Source organism: Amblyraja radiata, chromosome 12 (genome assembly GCF_010909765.2).
Source record: "Amblyraja radiata isolate CabotCenter1 chromosome 12, sAmbRad1.1.pri, whole genome shotgun sequence".
Taxonomy (NCBI): Eukaryota; Metazoa; Chordata; class Chondrichthyes; order Rajiformes; family Rajidae; genus Amblyraja; species Amblyraja radiata.
In genome coordinates, this window is record NC_045967.1 from 37,034,254 (window position 1) to 37,048,958 (window position 14,705).

At 40.4% G+C, this 14,705-nt stretch overlaps 2 protein-coding genes across 2 annotated transcripts; both read left to right on the forward strand.

Moving 5' to 3' along the window:
• The first annotated feature begins 303 nt into the window (after positions 1–303).
• glod5 (glyoxalase domain containing 5) lies at positions 304–7,995 on the forward strand. The gene is made up of 4 exons (XM_033030532.1): positions 304–434; positions 4,360–4,503; positions 6,371–6,526; positions 7,448–7,995. The coding sequence occupies exons 1-4, from the start codon at positions 375–377 to the stop codon at positions 7,577–7,579; spliced, it is 492 nt and encodes a 163-aa protein (XP_032886423.1). The 5' UTR covers positions 304–374; the 3' UTR covers positions 7,580–7,995.
• A 1,194-nt stretch (positions 7,996–9,189) lies between these two features.
• Positions 9,190–14,208, forward strand: LOC116979084 (probable alpha-ketoglutarate-dependent hypophosphite dioxygenase). The gene is made up of 6 exons (XM_033030533.1): positions 9,190–10,687; positions 10,875–11,091; positions 11,200–11,291; positions 12,552–12,691; positions 12,838–12,942; positions 13,903–14,208. The coding sequence occupies exons 1-6, from the start codon at positions 10,558–10,560 to the stop codon at positions 14,008–14,010; spliced, it is 792 nt and encodes a 263-aa protein (XP_032886424.1). The 5' UTR covers positions 9,190–10,557; the 3' UTR covers positions 14,011–14,208.
• Positions 14,209–14,705: the final 497 nt, after the last annotated feature.

The window sequence follows — 14,705 nt, forward strand, 5'->3', positions numbered from 1 at the left end:
AATGTCAGGTTATCAAAAACAAGGGTATATTATCATTTCGAGTTTCTTTTTGGATTCTCCATAATTTAAATTACCTTATGCCACCAAGTCCTGAACATTTGTTACTGATTACTGAAAGGTGTTTATGAAGGATCAAAGATTGGCCTTGAAGCTTAACAAAGAGGTTTATGTTAGTGTAATCAAAGTGGTATTGAGATATCTTATTGTTGATGTTGTTTAACGTGAAATTCGAGAAAGATAGGGGGGTGGTGCGCCTCCGTGTTTACACAAACCAGTCGCAGTAGCAACTAGCTGCTAATGTACAGAGAATACGGTGTTGCAATTTCAATGCAGGAAGTAGTGACGATCTCCCGACGGTAAAGTCAGGCAACATCATGGCGCTTTTGAGAGGGTTGCTTCCTAGAGCTTTCCGATATCACAGTGCTTATTGTCAGGTAAACCTTTTCTCCGGCTTCATATGGGAAAGTGCTCAAGAAAGGAAGGAAGGTCGGGCGTGTTGCGAATTGGGGGACTTCACTGAATCTTACACGAAACGACAGGGCGGCCCGGATCCGACCTCCTCCGTGGAAGCGGTTCAGTCCCGAAACCTTCCCAAACCCCCATCCTCATCCTGATCCTGATCCTGAACCTTAATCCTAACCAAGCGGCTACTCCGAGAGGAGTGCGGTCCCAACCCGAGTACACAAATCCGGGGCGTGTGATCGCTCTTTACAACGTGAGTTTGAAAACACCCACGAATAGCAGTGAAATCGTCCCAAATGCATCCATTCCAGAATCGGCTCCCCAGAATCAGGCACTCAGAGAAGGGGGCCGTTGTGCTTGAAAGGACACGTCGTGCTTGAAAGAACACACTGTCCCATATCCTAAAAAACATTTAAATCATCTCTGTCAGCTCCTAATATTTTCTCAATGGGCAGTCTGACTGCAATCTCCCTTGGTAAACCTGCCTGTCCCTTTCTAAGCCCTTTTCTCGGAAGCCCAGTACCAATAATGACAGGTTATATGCATGAGCTAGGAAGCAAATACAGCATTTATGATGTTTTTGTTTAACCTCAAGTAATAAAACCAAGCTAGTAGGGACAGATACTATATTTCTAATGCTCTTATTTTGCTTTATTTTTAACTACCTGACAACATGTGTCTTGCCAACACGTGACTCCCAGATTAATAAAATGAACATCTACCTCTTAGTAAACATAAGAAACATAAATAGCAAAGACCATTCAGTCCCTTGCACCCCCTACTCTACCTTTCAATAAGATTATTGGTGATCTCTTGTCACAGTGCCACTTTGATGCTCTTCCTTAAAGGATATTCCTTTAATATCCATAAATATATCAATGAATGGCTTTAGTGACTGAGCCTCACAGCCCTCTGGGTGAAGAATTCCAAGATTCACCAGCCGCTACGTGAAGATATCATTTTTCTTATTTTCACACTATATCCCTGGTTCAAGACAATGTGACAGGGAACACATCACCCAAAGCACTGGAGGAACACAGGCTGGATCTGGGGAGGGAATGGACAGGCAACATTTGGCGTGGGACCCTTCTTCAGATGGGAAGCACAATCTGCATCTACCCATTCGAATCCTGTAGTGTTTTTGTTTGTGCTTAATCCTCATTATGCTGTGGATAACAAAGAAGCATTGTAACCATTAATTATGCATTTTCAGAAATTGGGGAAGTCCTCCATAGATAATACAACTTACATGCAGGTTTCAGCTCGCATGCACATATAGGGACTTGGGACCCCTGGTTCCAATCATAAGCTCTGGCCACAGACCTGACCAATGCTCCTGACACCAGGTGTTCGTCCCCAATCCCAGCTTCTGCTATACATTGATTAGTAAGAGTGTCAACGGTTATGGGGAGAAGGTAGAAGACGGGTTGAGAGGGAAAGATAGATCAGCCATGATTGAATGACAGACTAAACTTGATGGGCTGAATGGCCTAATTCTGCTCTTATGACTTATGGACAATGCCTGGTGATATTTCACCACTCACCAGCATAAGACATCAAATGCTATCTGTTCCATGGCAAACAGGATTCAGTAATAACATGGCACATTCACGGACACAGATATGTGGATAGTCAGTTGGCTGCTAATGAGAACCGAGTATGTTACAATGACATCACCTCTCATTCTCAGACACTAAAACCCCGGTTAGCTCAATCACACCCTCAGAGTACCAAACCTGTCCCACACCCAACCCATAAATCCAAATGATCAATGTTTGGTTTACTCCTTCCCTCCCAAATATATCTTTCGTTAGGTGGGGAGACCAGACCAGTACACAACATTCCAATTTCATAAGATTTCTTTACTCCTGTATTCAGATCATCTTCAAATCAAGGTCACTATATTGTTTGCTTCTCTCACTATTAGAATGTTAAACTTTAGTGATTCATGCACAATGACATCCAATTCCCTTTCAACCCCACACATTAGAATCTCTCATCTACGGTATTTTTTCTAATTCACCTTTTTTATTTTGGTCTGCCAAAGTTGATGACCTCAGAATTTTCCACAAAACATTCCATCTGCCACGTCCTCTTGCATTCAGTGGACCTGTTCATGTGGTCGAGAAATACTCTGATTCTTCTGCTAAACCCACCTCACCATCCAGCTTTGTATAAGAAGGAACTGCAGATGCTGGAAAAATCGAAGGTAGACAAAAATGTTGGTGAAACTCAGCGGGTGAGGCAGCATCTATGGAGCGAAGGAATAGGTGACGTTTCGGGTTGAGACCTTTCTTCAGACTGATTTTTGGTCTACCTATCCAGCTTTGTATCATCAGCACACTTTATGGGCTGCACGGTGGTGCAGCGGTAAAGTTGCTGCCTTACAAAGTCAGAGACTTGAGTTCAATCTGACTACGGGTGCTCTCTATATGGAGTTTATTTGTTCTCCTCGTGACAGTGTGGATTTCCCCCCGGTGCTCTGGTTTCCTCCCACATTCCAAAGATGTACGGGTTTGTATGCCCTAATTTTGTTTAACACTGTATCAATGACTTTCTGAAACTCCAAATAGGCCAAACCCATTGGATTGGCATTATCTATTCTAATAGCCACACCCTCAAAAACCAAATAGATCAGTCAAATATGATTTTCCTTACATATTTCAATCCTAGTTCTGGTCAACCCTAATGCGGCTTTTAGTGCCAGATACAACTTCAATAATAAATGCTACCATGTTCCCGGCTACCGATGTTAGCTGTCTGGTCGAAAGTTTCCTGATTTTCTCTTTCTCGCCTGTCTTAAATTACGGAACTTCATTTACTGCCTTCTAATTAATGGGAACCATTATAAAATCTATAGAATAACTGCACAACGATCTCTCTATGGTCCAGCTTTCTAATTAGAAGGACTAACATTACTTTCACCCTTTTGATTATATACTTGTGCCATGGCTGACAACTATATTTTTGTGATTTGTGGGCCTGGACATTCATAATCTCTTTGGATCTGTACTTAACCTTTTCACAACTCTTCCTAAATGTTTTTTTTTCTCCCATCTGCTCAATTTACTATATGGCCAAATTTCTATCAATAACCAATTTGGTTTAATGACTTTATTCTGTACTGATTGTTGACTATAATGTTTGCATACTCATTGTAAACGCTGTCTTTTATTGTCCAACTAATCTACCAACTGGTTTTAGATTCCTACAGTTGTACAGCACAGAAATGGGCCATTTGTCCCACCACATGCATGTCCCAGCCCTTTGCCCATCTACACTAATCTCATTTGCCCACTTTAGATTTGCACCATTCTATGCCTAAATTATTTGAAGTATCTGTTCAAAATAACAATTGTATCTGATTCCACGATCTCCTCTGGCAGTGAATTCCAGATATCAATCTCTTTCTATGTTTAAAAATACGTAGAATAATTTAGTTTGTACCGAACATTTGAATAATAAATTTTCTGTGCTTTTCAGTATGAAGAAATCCATAGTGGACGGCACAGTAAAGCAGCTACTTCACTTCTATATTGCCCTGTGCTCAATTCTCACCTCTAGTGAGAAGTTTGCACAAATTCCTTGTGATGGCATAGATTTCCCCTAGGTACTCTGGCTTTCTTCCACATCCTAAAGACGCCTCTAATGTTTAAGCAAGTGGAAAGATCTGGGGGGGGGGGGGTATTTGATAGGAATGTGCCAGGGAATGGCTTGCACTGTGAGTCAGCATTGACTTGATGGCCTGCATCCATGTCAGAAGGAAATATAGAAATATTGAAGTAGTAATGGGTGAACAGAGCTTAGTATAGGTCAGCGGTTAGAGCTGTGGACTTTCAAAATTACGGATAATTGCGTACAAATTTGTGTTTTTTTAAATGTGTGAATTTCTCACAGACATTAGTCCGGTTAAATCAGAGAAACTTTACTTCGCCAGTCCAGATCAAAGGATTGGACCATCTCGTTCTGACAGTAAAGAGCATTGAAAATACTACTGCGTTCTACTCTCGAACACTGGGAATGCAGGTCATCACTTTCAAGGTAAAATTACTTTTCATCAGTTTGTGTAAATCTAGATTTCTTCAACTGCTTTTGACCCTATTAAGTTATATCCATAGGCCAAAAGTCCTTCCAAATTTACAAAACCTGTTCTCACAATCCTCTCTTCTCTTTCTTATTTTGTTGGTCATTTAGCTCTTAAGTACATATACAGTGCCCTCCATAATGTTTGGGACAAAGACCCATCATTTATTTATTTGCCTCTGTACTCCACAATTTGAGATTTGTAATAGAAAAAAAATCACATGTGGTTAAAGTGCACATTGTCAGATTTTATTAAAGGCCATTTTTATACATTTTGGTTTCACCATGTAGAAATTACACCAGTGTTTATACATAGTCCCCCGATGGGGAATAGGATTTCCATTCAATTAGTTGCTTTGTCCTAGAAAGTGATTATTTATTCGATGAGTTATTGGAACAACACTCATCAAGCCTAGTGGAGAGTGTGCCATTATGTTTCAGATTGTTGATGGTGGAAAGGCTTTGGGTGTCAAGGGTCATTTACCACACGATACCCAGCCTCTACCTGCTCTTATAGCCGTTGTATTTAAGTAGCTAGTCCACTTGACATTTCAGATTGATCAGTGGTGACCTGCAAGATATTGATGGATTACTCAGTGATAGTAATGGCATTGAATATCAAGGTTCTCTATTAATGGACATGGTAATTACTGACACTAATAATACTTGTCATTAACCAGGCCAGGTCACTTCTAGCATGGGCTGCTTTGATTGCTGATGATTTGTGAATGGAATTGAACACTGTGAAATCTTCAATGAGCCTATCCACTTCTAACCTTATGATGGAAGGAAGGTGATTGGTAAAGAGACTGTGGTTAATAAAGAAAGTGGTTGAGCCTAGGCCAGTTATCTGAGGAACCCTGGCAATGTTGCCCTGATGATGAGATGGTTCATCTCCACAAACCATGATCATCTTCTTCTATGTGAGATACAATGGGGTATTTTCCTTTGATGCCCATTGACTTAAGTACTACAAGTGTCTTCATAACATGCACAGTCAAATTCACAATCTCCTGCCTTCTCCCCATAACCTCTGACACCTGTACTAATCAAGAATCTATTTATCACTGCCCTAAAAGTATCCACTGACTTGGCGCCCACAGCCTCTGTTGCAAAGAATTCCATAGATTCACCACCATCTGACTAAAAAAAATTCTTCTCATCTCCTTCCTAAAAGAACGTCCTTTAATTCTGAGGCTATGACTTCTAGTCCTAGATTCTCCCACTAGTGGAAACATCCTCTCCACATCCACTATTCAAGCCTTTCACTATTCAGTATGTTTCAATGAGATCCCCCCTCATTCTTCTAAACTCCAGCCAAGTGCCTAGTGCCGACAAACTGCTCCACTGAAGACGAGGTTATTTGAGAACAGGAACAAAAACTCTTACACTGCCTTATTAGGCATTAGGCATCTTAGGTCAGGCAGCAAATCTGAAGAAAAGGAATAGGTGACATTTCAGGTCGGAACCCTTCCTCAGACATCTGAAGGATTCAGATCTGAAACATCACCTATTCCTTTTCACCAGAAATGCTGCCTGACCCACTGAGTTACTCCAGTATTTTGTGTTTATCTCCAATATAAATCAGCATTTGCAGTTCATTCCTACACAGTACTGTCTTTAGTACAAGCTGCAGTACAAACCTTTCAAATAGCTCCATTGACACTTCCAATCTAAGTTGCCAAAAGTGTAAGGCTTGAATACAGAATTTTATAACCTAGAGGCAAGTTGACTGAGTTGTCATTAGCATGTTATCGATACTTTGATAAAAAGCTTTTTGCCAAGAATGCTGGTAAATATATTTTGTTTGGTGCACTTGCAACAGGGTAATCGCAAAGCACTGACCTTTGGGGATCAGAAATTCAACTTGCATGAAATTGGGAAGGAATTTGAGCCAAAAGCACACAAGCCTACAGCAGGATCCATGGATCTATGTCTAATCACAGACACACCTCTAAGTAAAGTGATTGAACATCTTAAGGTCAGTCAAATACTGATTAATTTATGGTTTAAAGGAAACTAATTCTAAGAATGGAGATCTTGATAAACTAAGGTGTCTGAAACATGGTTTAAGATTTTATTTAATTACAGGAACAGATGTTTGGAAATATTTTCCTTATCAGTATTAAATGTAGCTGTGATTCTAGATAGAGTTGTTTTGATCAGCATTTGGATATTTTCAAATTGAAGGTTTCCATTTATATATTAATTGGTAAAAAGGGGGCATGTTAAACATTGTTCATCAAGAAATGATTATGAAAAATTTGAAAAAAACATGAAATGTGAACATTTGTCAAATATTATTCTTTGCATAATATGTTGCTGTGAGAAACCTGCTTTGAAGTTTACTTAGTTTAGAGATACAGTTTGGTAATAGGCCTATTGGCCCACCGCGTCCACACCGACCAACGATCACCCTTACACAAGTTCTATGTCATCCCAGCTTTGCATCATACACACTATGGACAATTTACAGAAGCCAATCAAACTACAAAGCTGCATGTCTTTGGTATATGGGAGGAAATCAGAGCACCCGGAGAAAATCCACGTGGTCACAGAGAGAATGTACAAACTCCATAGAGACAGCACCCATAGTCAGGTTCGAATCCTGGTGTCTGGGGCTGTGCCGTCCTGAACTTAATGCTTACGTTATACAGGATGAATCACTTTAATAGATATATTGTAGGGACACACCTAATTCCAGTTCTATCACTTTGGCATATTGCATCAAATTGGTCAAAAGAATGATAGGAAATATGAATTCACTTGAGCAACTCTCACGATGAACAATGTACATTGCTTGTTATTCTGCATGTCTTTTTGTTATTTGTTATTTTTGTTCTTATCCCTTCGTAGCTTCTCTTTGAAAGTAACAATTGTGTTCTTAATATTTTTTATACAGATATGTGGAGTTCACATTGAGGAAGGTCCTATTGAGCGAACTGGGGCAGTGGGTGTTATAAAGTCAGTCTACTTCAGAGATCCGGACTATAACTTAATTGAAGTTTCCAATTACCATTCTGACGAACAGTAAAGTACCACCAAATATCATTCAAATGCCTACAAGAAACAAACCTACAAGACAAGCTACTGATTTATTATGTTTAAGAAGGGACTGCAGATACTGGAAAATCGAAGGTAGACAAAAATGCTGGGGAAACTCAGCGGGTGAGGCAGCATCTATGGAGCGAAGGAAATAGGCGACGTTTTGGGTCGAGACCCTTCTTCAGACTTCAGTAACACCCGCTGAGTTTCTCCAGCATTTTTGTCTACTATTGACTTATTATGGTGCGTTTAATAGTATGAACATAATTCCAGCGTCAATATTCCATGCTGTGGCATAGACAAGGAAGTTCAACATAGTGAAAATATACATTCTGGCTTACGTATAAGGTGAAGAGAGTAATGTCAAACTCTTAATTAATCAATATATATTTCAAGTACTTTTTACTGGAGTATAATTTTTTGTGATCACTGTACACAACAGATGATTGGTAAATGTGTAGGAAGGTACTGCAGATAGAAACATATAAATTAGATTCAGGAGGAGGCCATTTGGCCCTTCGAGCCAGCACCGCCATTCATTGTGATCATACCTGATCATCCACAATCAGTAACCCGTGCCTGCCTTCTCCCCATATCCCTTGATTCCGCTAGCCCCTAGATGCTGGTTTGTACCGAAGATATACACAAAATGCTGGAGCAACTCAGCAGGTCAGGCAGCATCTCTGGAGAAAAAGAATAGGTGACATTTCAGGTCAGAATCTTTCTTCATTCTGAGTTGCTGCTGGCCCGCTGAGTTACTCCAGCATTTTGCGTCTGTCTAAAGGATAAGTAAAGATATATATGCAAAACTCATTTTCCAAAGATTTAGAAATGATAACAAATTATTTTTTTGTCTGCATTAAAAAAAAATGATTTATCAATATAAAATAAATAAATACTCTTGACTTGTACGATAAGTTAGCACACTAGCTCCTTGCTTTCAATATTTGAATTGAATTCCGGTTGATGAGAAGAAAATGTTCCCACAGGATGATTATTTTGGCAAATTGAAATGCTCATAAGATTGTTAAAACAGCATAGTCTCTCTATGCGGAAAGACATTTAGTTCTTTGGGTCATTTGCTGAAGAACAGCCGCTGGTAAGCTCATGGACCTAAAGATTTGTTTGCTGATGAGAAGAAAATCTCTTGCAACTGAACCCAACAGTGTACAAATGTAATTTTCATCCATCAGGTGGTGGGTCTTCTGCTTCCGTAAGTAGATGGTCTGATATTGCAAGTTAGCCTGGAAGTGAGTTTGGGTGGGTGCTGCTCTCTTTGGATGCAATGTGCATGTCCACCATCACTCTGAGGTGGACTGGGGAAACAAGGTAGTGACGAAAACACTTTGATTTCAAAGTCAGGGCGGAACAGTGACACCACTACCTCACGGCGCCAGAGACCCAGGTTCAATCCTGACCTCGGGTGTTGACTGTGCGGAGTTTACACGTTCTCCAAGAGACTGCGTGGGTTTCCGGTGGGTGCTCCAGTTTCCACCCACCTTCCAAAGACGTGCAGCTGTGTAGATTCATTGCCCTCTGTAAATTGCTTCTTATGTTTACGGAGCGGTTGAGAAAGTCAGATAAGATAGAACAAGTGATCGATAGCCAATGCTGTATCTCTAACCAAAAGTTTATTGTTCTTCTAACTCAAATGTCATCTATTCAAGTTTACCTCCTGAGCATTTAATCTAAACTATGTTCAGTGCAATTTGGAAGGGCTGCTGGATTGCTAGGGGAACTGCCTTGCAGATGACATATACTTTATTTGAAAGGCACAATAAAATTAAGATATCTGTGTTTTATTATTTCTATAATGATTTTTTTAATCTCATTTATTTGAGATTTTTGAGGTGAGCTAGATTCTTGAACCACTGCCGTGTGTGAGATAGGCATTTCTACAGAAAAGATAGATAAGCAGACGTGCAATTTTGATCTAGCAACAACTGGGGAATAAATTTCCAAGTCAATCAAAACAAAAGTGATGAATTTTGACGGCGATAAGGTTAAAGCTGGCTGAGTCACTGTCTTAACGGAACTGGGGGTCCTGATGCTGAGATGGACCTCCAACAATTACAACCATCTATCTTCCTGCTCAGTAAATGTCATGCAGATTCTATGAGCATCATCCTCAACAATCCTCAATAATGGCAGATGAGGAAAGACTGATTTCACCTAAAGCTCCAAGTGAAAGATTCATCTCAGCACCCAACATACGTCACTGCTGTCACTGATACCAACTTGATTCCCTCCATATATCTTGTGCTGGCTGAGAACCAAGGTATATGGAGTGACTCAAATTGACATCAATGATGGTGGTAACTTCACTTGGGTGCTGAACCGTTTATTTCACTGGGTTCTTTAGCAAGGGAATGTTAATATTTAAGTCTCAAATCATCTACATTTATTGAGGATGCTGAACTTCATGGAATCTGACTCTCAAATGTACTTATTCACCACTTAGTTAAATTATTCACGACTATTTATTTTGAGCTGTGCCTACATTATTGAATTTTGATTTAGTTCAAATGTCATGTTATCACTTAGTCCATTGCAGATTGTAGCTAATGTCTAGCATGAATCTAATTCTACACTGTAGTTTTGACACCTTGTTCTTTGCTATGTCTGTTGCAATACTTGGACATTTTTTTACATCCTCATTGAACTAGAGTTTTGAGTTAATTGTAATGGTAGAGTGAGTGACTCAACAGCTACGTGCTTTGAGTAATTAAAAAAAAATAGTATGAATGTATTTTCCAAGTATGCAGATAATGCTGGGCCATTTAGATTTATGTGAAGAAGCAGGTAATTTATGCATGATGTCACTGCAGAACAAATGAGTTTCATTTCTAGTCAAGGAAGGAGTCGCCGTATTTTATGCAAATTAAGTTTCCTGAAGTATATTTAAGCCAGCTATTTTAAACACCAACACAACTTCTGAAAGCAGAAGAGACTAAACGAGTCATCAATATGGAAAGCAAGGCAACCAACCTGAAAAATGAATATGACAGCAACGGCTACCTCACAGGAATCCAGATCCTGGACAAGAATCAATTGACATCGGCTCTTCAGAACTATTCAGCTTTAGAGGAGAAATTTGGTAAGTAAATATCGTTGTCTCATCTATTTCCAGTCCTTACAGTGGGCATCCATTCAGCATTCTCCACTGAGATATTGGGCAATGCAATAAAACATTTACTCGTGTAATTCAAAATGAATATCTTGTTTTAATCAAATGTTATTTCAAATGTAAACTTTCTTAATTCCTTCTGTTGTTCACATTCCAGGTAAAGTGTACACCCAGTACAACCTTCACAATATACATTTAGAGAACACTTGGGCGATGGATTTAGCCACACATCCCCAGGTCCTCCAAACCATCACTGCAGTTTTGGGTCCTAACATCATTCTTCTTGATTCCCGGTTTATCTGTAAGTATCCGGCCTCGGATGTCCCGTACAAAAACAACGTGGCCCCATTTGTTGCCTGGCACCAGGACATCAGGTGAGTCTGGGAATGCAGCATAGAAACAAAGAGACCAAGACTTGATTTTCTGAATATCACCGCTTTTTAAGTGATCAGACTTATCCTAATGCTGTCTTTCATCTACAGGTACTGGGGGTTTGAAGGAGGTTCTGTGGCATCTGTGTGGCTGGCACTTGATGATGTTGACCAAGAAAATGGGGTCCTCCAAGTTATTCCAGGTTAAATTTATAGACTTAATTTATATTTTCTGCTTCACCATCTCACAAATAGGAATAGAACATATGGAAACTCAATCTTTATCTGCCAGTCAATGTAAATATAGTTGAACTCTATTTGCATTTAACTGAATTTCTTTCATATCCTTGGATCCCCTTAAACAAAAAAAAACGGTGTCTTAAAATTTAACTTGACTTGGGTCCGCCGGATAAATGAAGCCAAAGTGAATCTCTCAAAATTCTCGATCTTTGAAAATCTTCTGTAATATTTCCTTCACTTAGTCTATTTTGGCTTGTTTCACCCCTCCCCACCTGCACAACTTGCTGTGCATCCTACTTTAGACTTTAGAGTTACAGCACAGAATCAAGCCCTTTGGCCCATCGAGTCCGTGCAGACCAGCAATCACCCAGTACACTAACCTACACAAAACTAGGAACAATTTCACAACTACCAAAGCCAATTAACCTACAAACGTAGGTCATTGGAGTGTGGGAGGAAACAGCGCGGAGAAAACCCACGCGGTCACAGGGAAAACGTTGCAGACATCACCAGTAGTCAGAATCTAACTCGGGTGTCTGGTGCTGTAAGGCAGCAACTCTACCTCTGCACCACTGTTTCGTACTGAAATTTATAACCCCACTTTAACATACCTACTTTAACAACTGTAAACTTAAATATACAACTATCCGAAGGAAACACAATTGGCAAATTGGAGGAATCCCTGATCTTTGTGTCCAACCTCTAAACTTGTGTCACAGAGCTAACTGTAGTTCCGTGCCATTCAAGTTCATGTTCACATCCATTAAGATCACACCTGTCAGGAGCCTTCTCAGAAATGTCAATTTCGGACTGACACTTCAAAACCTACATATGTTGTCAAGCTTTGCTTCTCTCGGTGCCCAGGTGCTCCTCCGTTAATAGGATTCCAGTAATTTCTCCATAAGTGACATTAAACTGAAATGCTAAACCAAAAGTTAATGGATATTGGAAATTATAAATGAAAGCAGAAGATGCTAGAAATACTCATCAGGTCATGCAGCATCTGTGCAGAGAAAAACAGAATCAGTGATTCGGGTAGATTGCCTCTCGTCAGAACTTCCACGAATATTACACTTGGTTTATGGTCCTTTTCCTCCCTTCCTTCTTGAATAATGGAGTGTGATCTACAATTTCTTAATCCAATTAAATCTTTAATACTTTTATATCAATAGACTTGCAAGTATTTTCCAGAAGACTTATATGATGCTCCTTGATATTTGCAGGAAGCCACAAGCAAGGGTTACTGGAACATAGAACAAGTACAATTGCTGGGAATATGTTGACATCCAATCAGGAAATTCCTGAGCACTTGATTGAAGCAGAGAAGGCTGTCCAATGCCCTCTCAAAGTGGGAGAAATGTCGGTGAGTAGATGTTAGGTCAGGAATCAAAAATATAAATAATTTGTAGAAAATTAAGACATTTCTGAAAAAAAAAAGGGGGGTTTTTCACAAACGTCCCATTGTACACTTAAATTTGCTAATCTGTTTTTCCTCTGAAAAAAATTCAGGTCCATGATGGTTTGACAGTTCACTTTAGTGAACCTAACTTTTCAAACAGGCGTAGATGTGGCTTTGTAATCCGTTATGTCCCCACCACTGCTTATCCTGTTGACGTGAGTATTTACAATACAATACGATAAAACTTTATTCATCCCCGGAGTAAAATTGATCTGCTGACAGTCACAACGCACCAGGTGCAAAGAAACTTGAAATTAAAAGTGAAAAGAATAAGAAAAAGACAAGCGATTGTTGGATGGCTGCCGTGTGCACAACGCCCTCACGGGTACAAATGAACAAACAAACAAACACAGACTTATCCCCTGGGCAGAGGATTCTAAACTAGAGTGCCCCCCACACCGGGGCCCCCTTTGTTCTGCCACCGTCCCTCACGGCGTCCCTCTACTCCGGGTACCAATTGTCTTTCCCTCCCCCCTCACGCTCATTGACCGCGAGGCACCACCGCTGCCAAGCCATCCACTGCCGCTGAGGCTCCCATCACCAGCACTGCTGAGGCTCCTTCGGCCCACACAGGCCTGGTCGCCCGGCTTCACTACAGTCCCATGGGAGGCTTGTGGGGCAAGTCAGGCCTACCGGGGCGCATTCCAGTCTTAGGTCGTCATTCCAGTCGTCGGCAGCGCGGTTATTTCGCCGTGTGAATCGGGTGCGCGTGGCTCCCCGGGACACTGTTAAAAGAACTACACTCTTAACAGATGTGTAAAGCAACTTGCTCTTCTCAGTAATCTGTATTTCCAATATATCTGTTAATTTGAAATCCTTCCCTGAAATTGAATGATCAATCCACACAAACGTGGATAACCCTTGAATAGGACAACCTATCCCAACTAATAAAACATCAAGTGATTAGACATCAATGAATCCGGCAAACCAGATCAGACAAGGCTAATGAGAAAATGTGTTCACTTATAATTCATACACATTTTTAAATTGGATGTGAATGGATTTTTCTGATAAGCCTTGCCTAATGCCAAGCCCATCTGTATCTGTGCAATGTACATTTGCACTCAACAACTTGTCGATGTAATTTCTAATGCTGATTGCTGCTTTCTTTTCAGGATCCAGATCGGCCTCGTTCTTTCCCTGCCACAGTCCTGGTTGCAGGAGAAGACAACTTCAAACACTTTAAAAACAACGCGCCGAGTACCTTTATTAAAACATTTTGAAAATATTACACCATTGAAAAGTGATTAATTTATGAATATTGTATAATTTGCTGTAATGTCGTCTGTTGTCACTGAAATGGAGCATCATTGATGTTCAGAGACAAAAGAAAAATCAAGTGTTGTGTGTATACAATGTTGTGATTCTACTAATTAATGAACTGCGTAATATATTAATAAAAAAGGTTATCGGAATGGAAATCTAATTGTCTGCTTTTTCAAATCCTTGATTCCGAGGTTTTGCATAGTCTTATTTGGTCCTGTTCTAGGAAATAATGTCTCCTGTAGGAAGCCCGTGCACATATGTTCAACGCGTGCTCACATATCATAGCATTGTCCACTGATATTATCTTATCGCACAGTAGTTGAGGGAGCCATGACCCAAGTCTCCATCTCAATCGTCTTTGGTCTTCTGAAGCAAATAGAGGTTGTTGTCTCCCTAAAACATATGGAGGCGGCACGTTGGCGCAGCAGTAGAGCTGCTGCCTTACAGCACCAGAAACCCCGGATCGATCCTGACTACAAGTGCTGCCTGCATGGAGTTTCTACATTACCCCCGTGACCTGTGTGGGATTTCTCTGGGATCTCCGGTTTCCTCCCACACTCCAAAAACATACAGGTTTGTAGGCTAAGTGTTCAAAAGGGAACTGCAGATGCTGGAATATCGAAGGTACACAAAATTGCTGGGGAAACTCAGC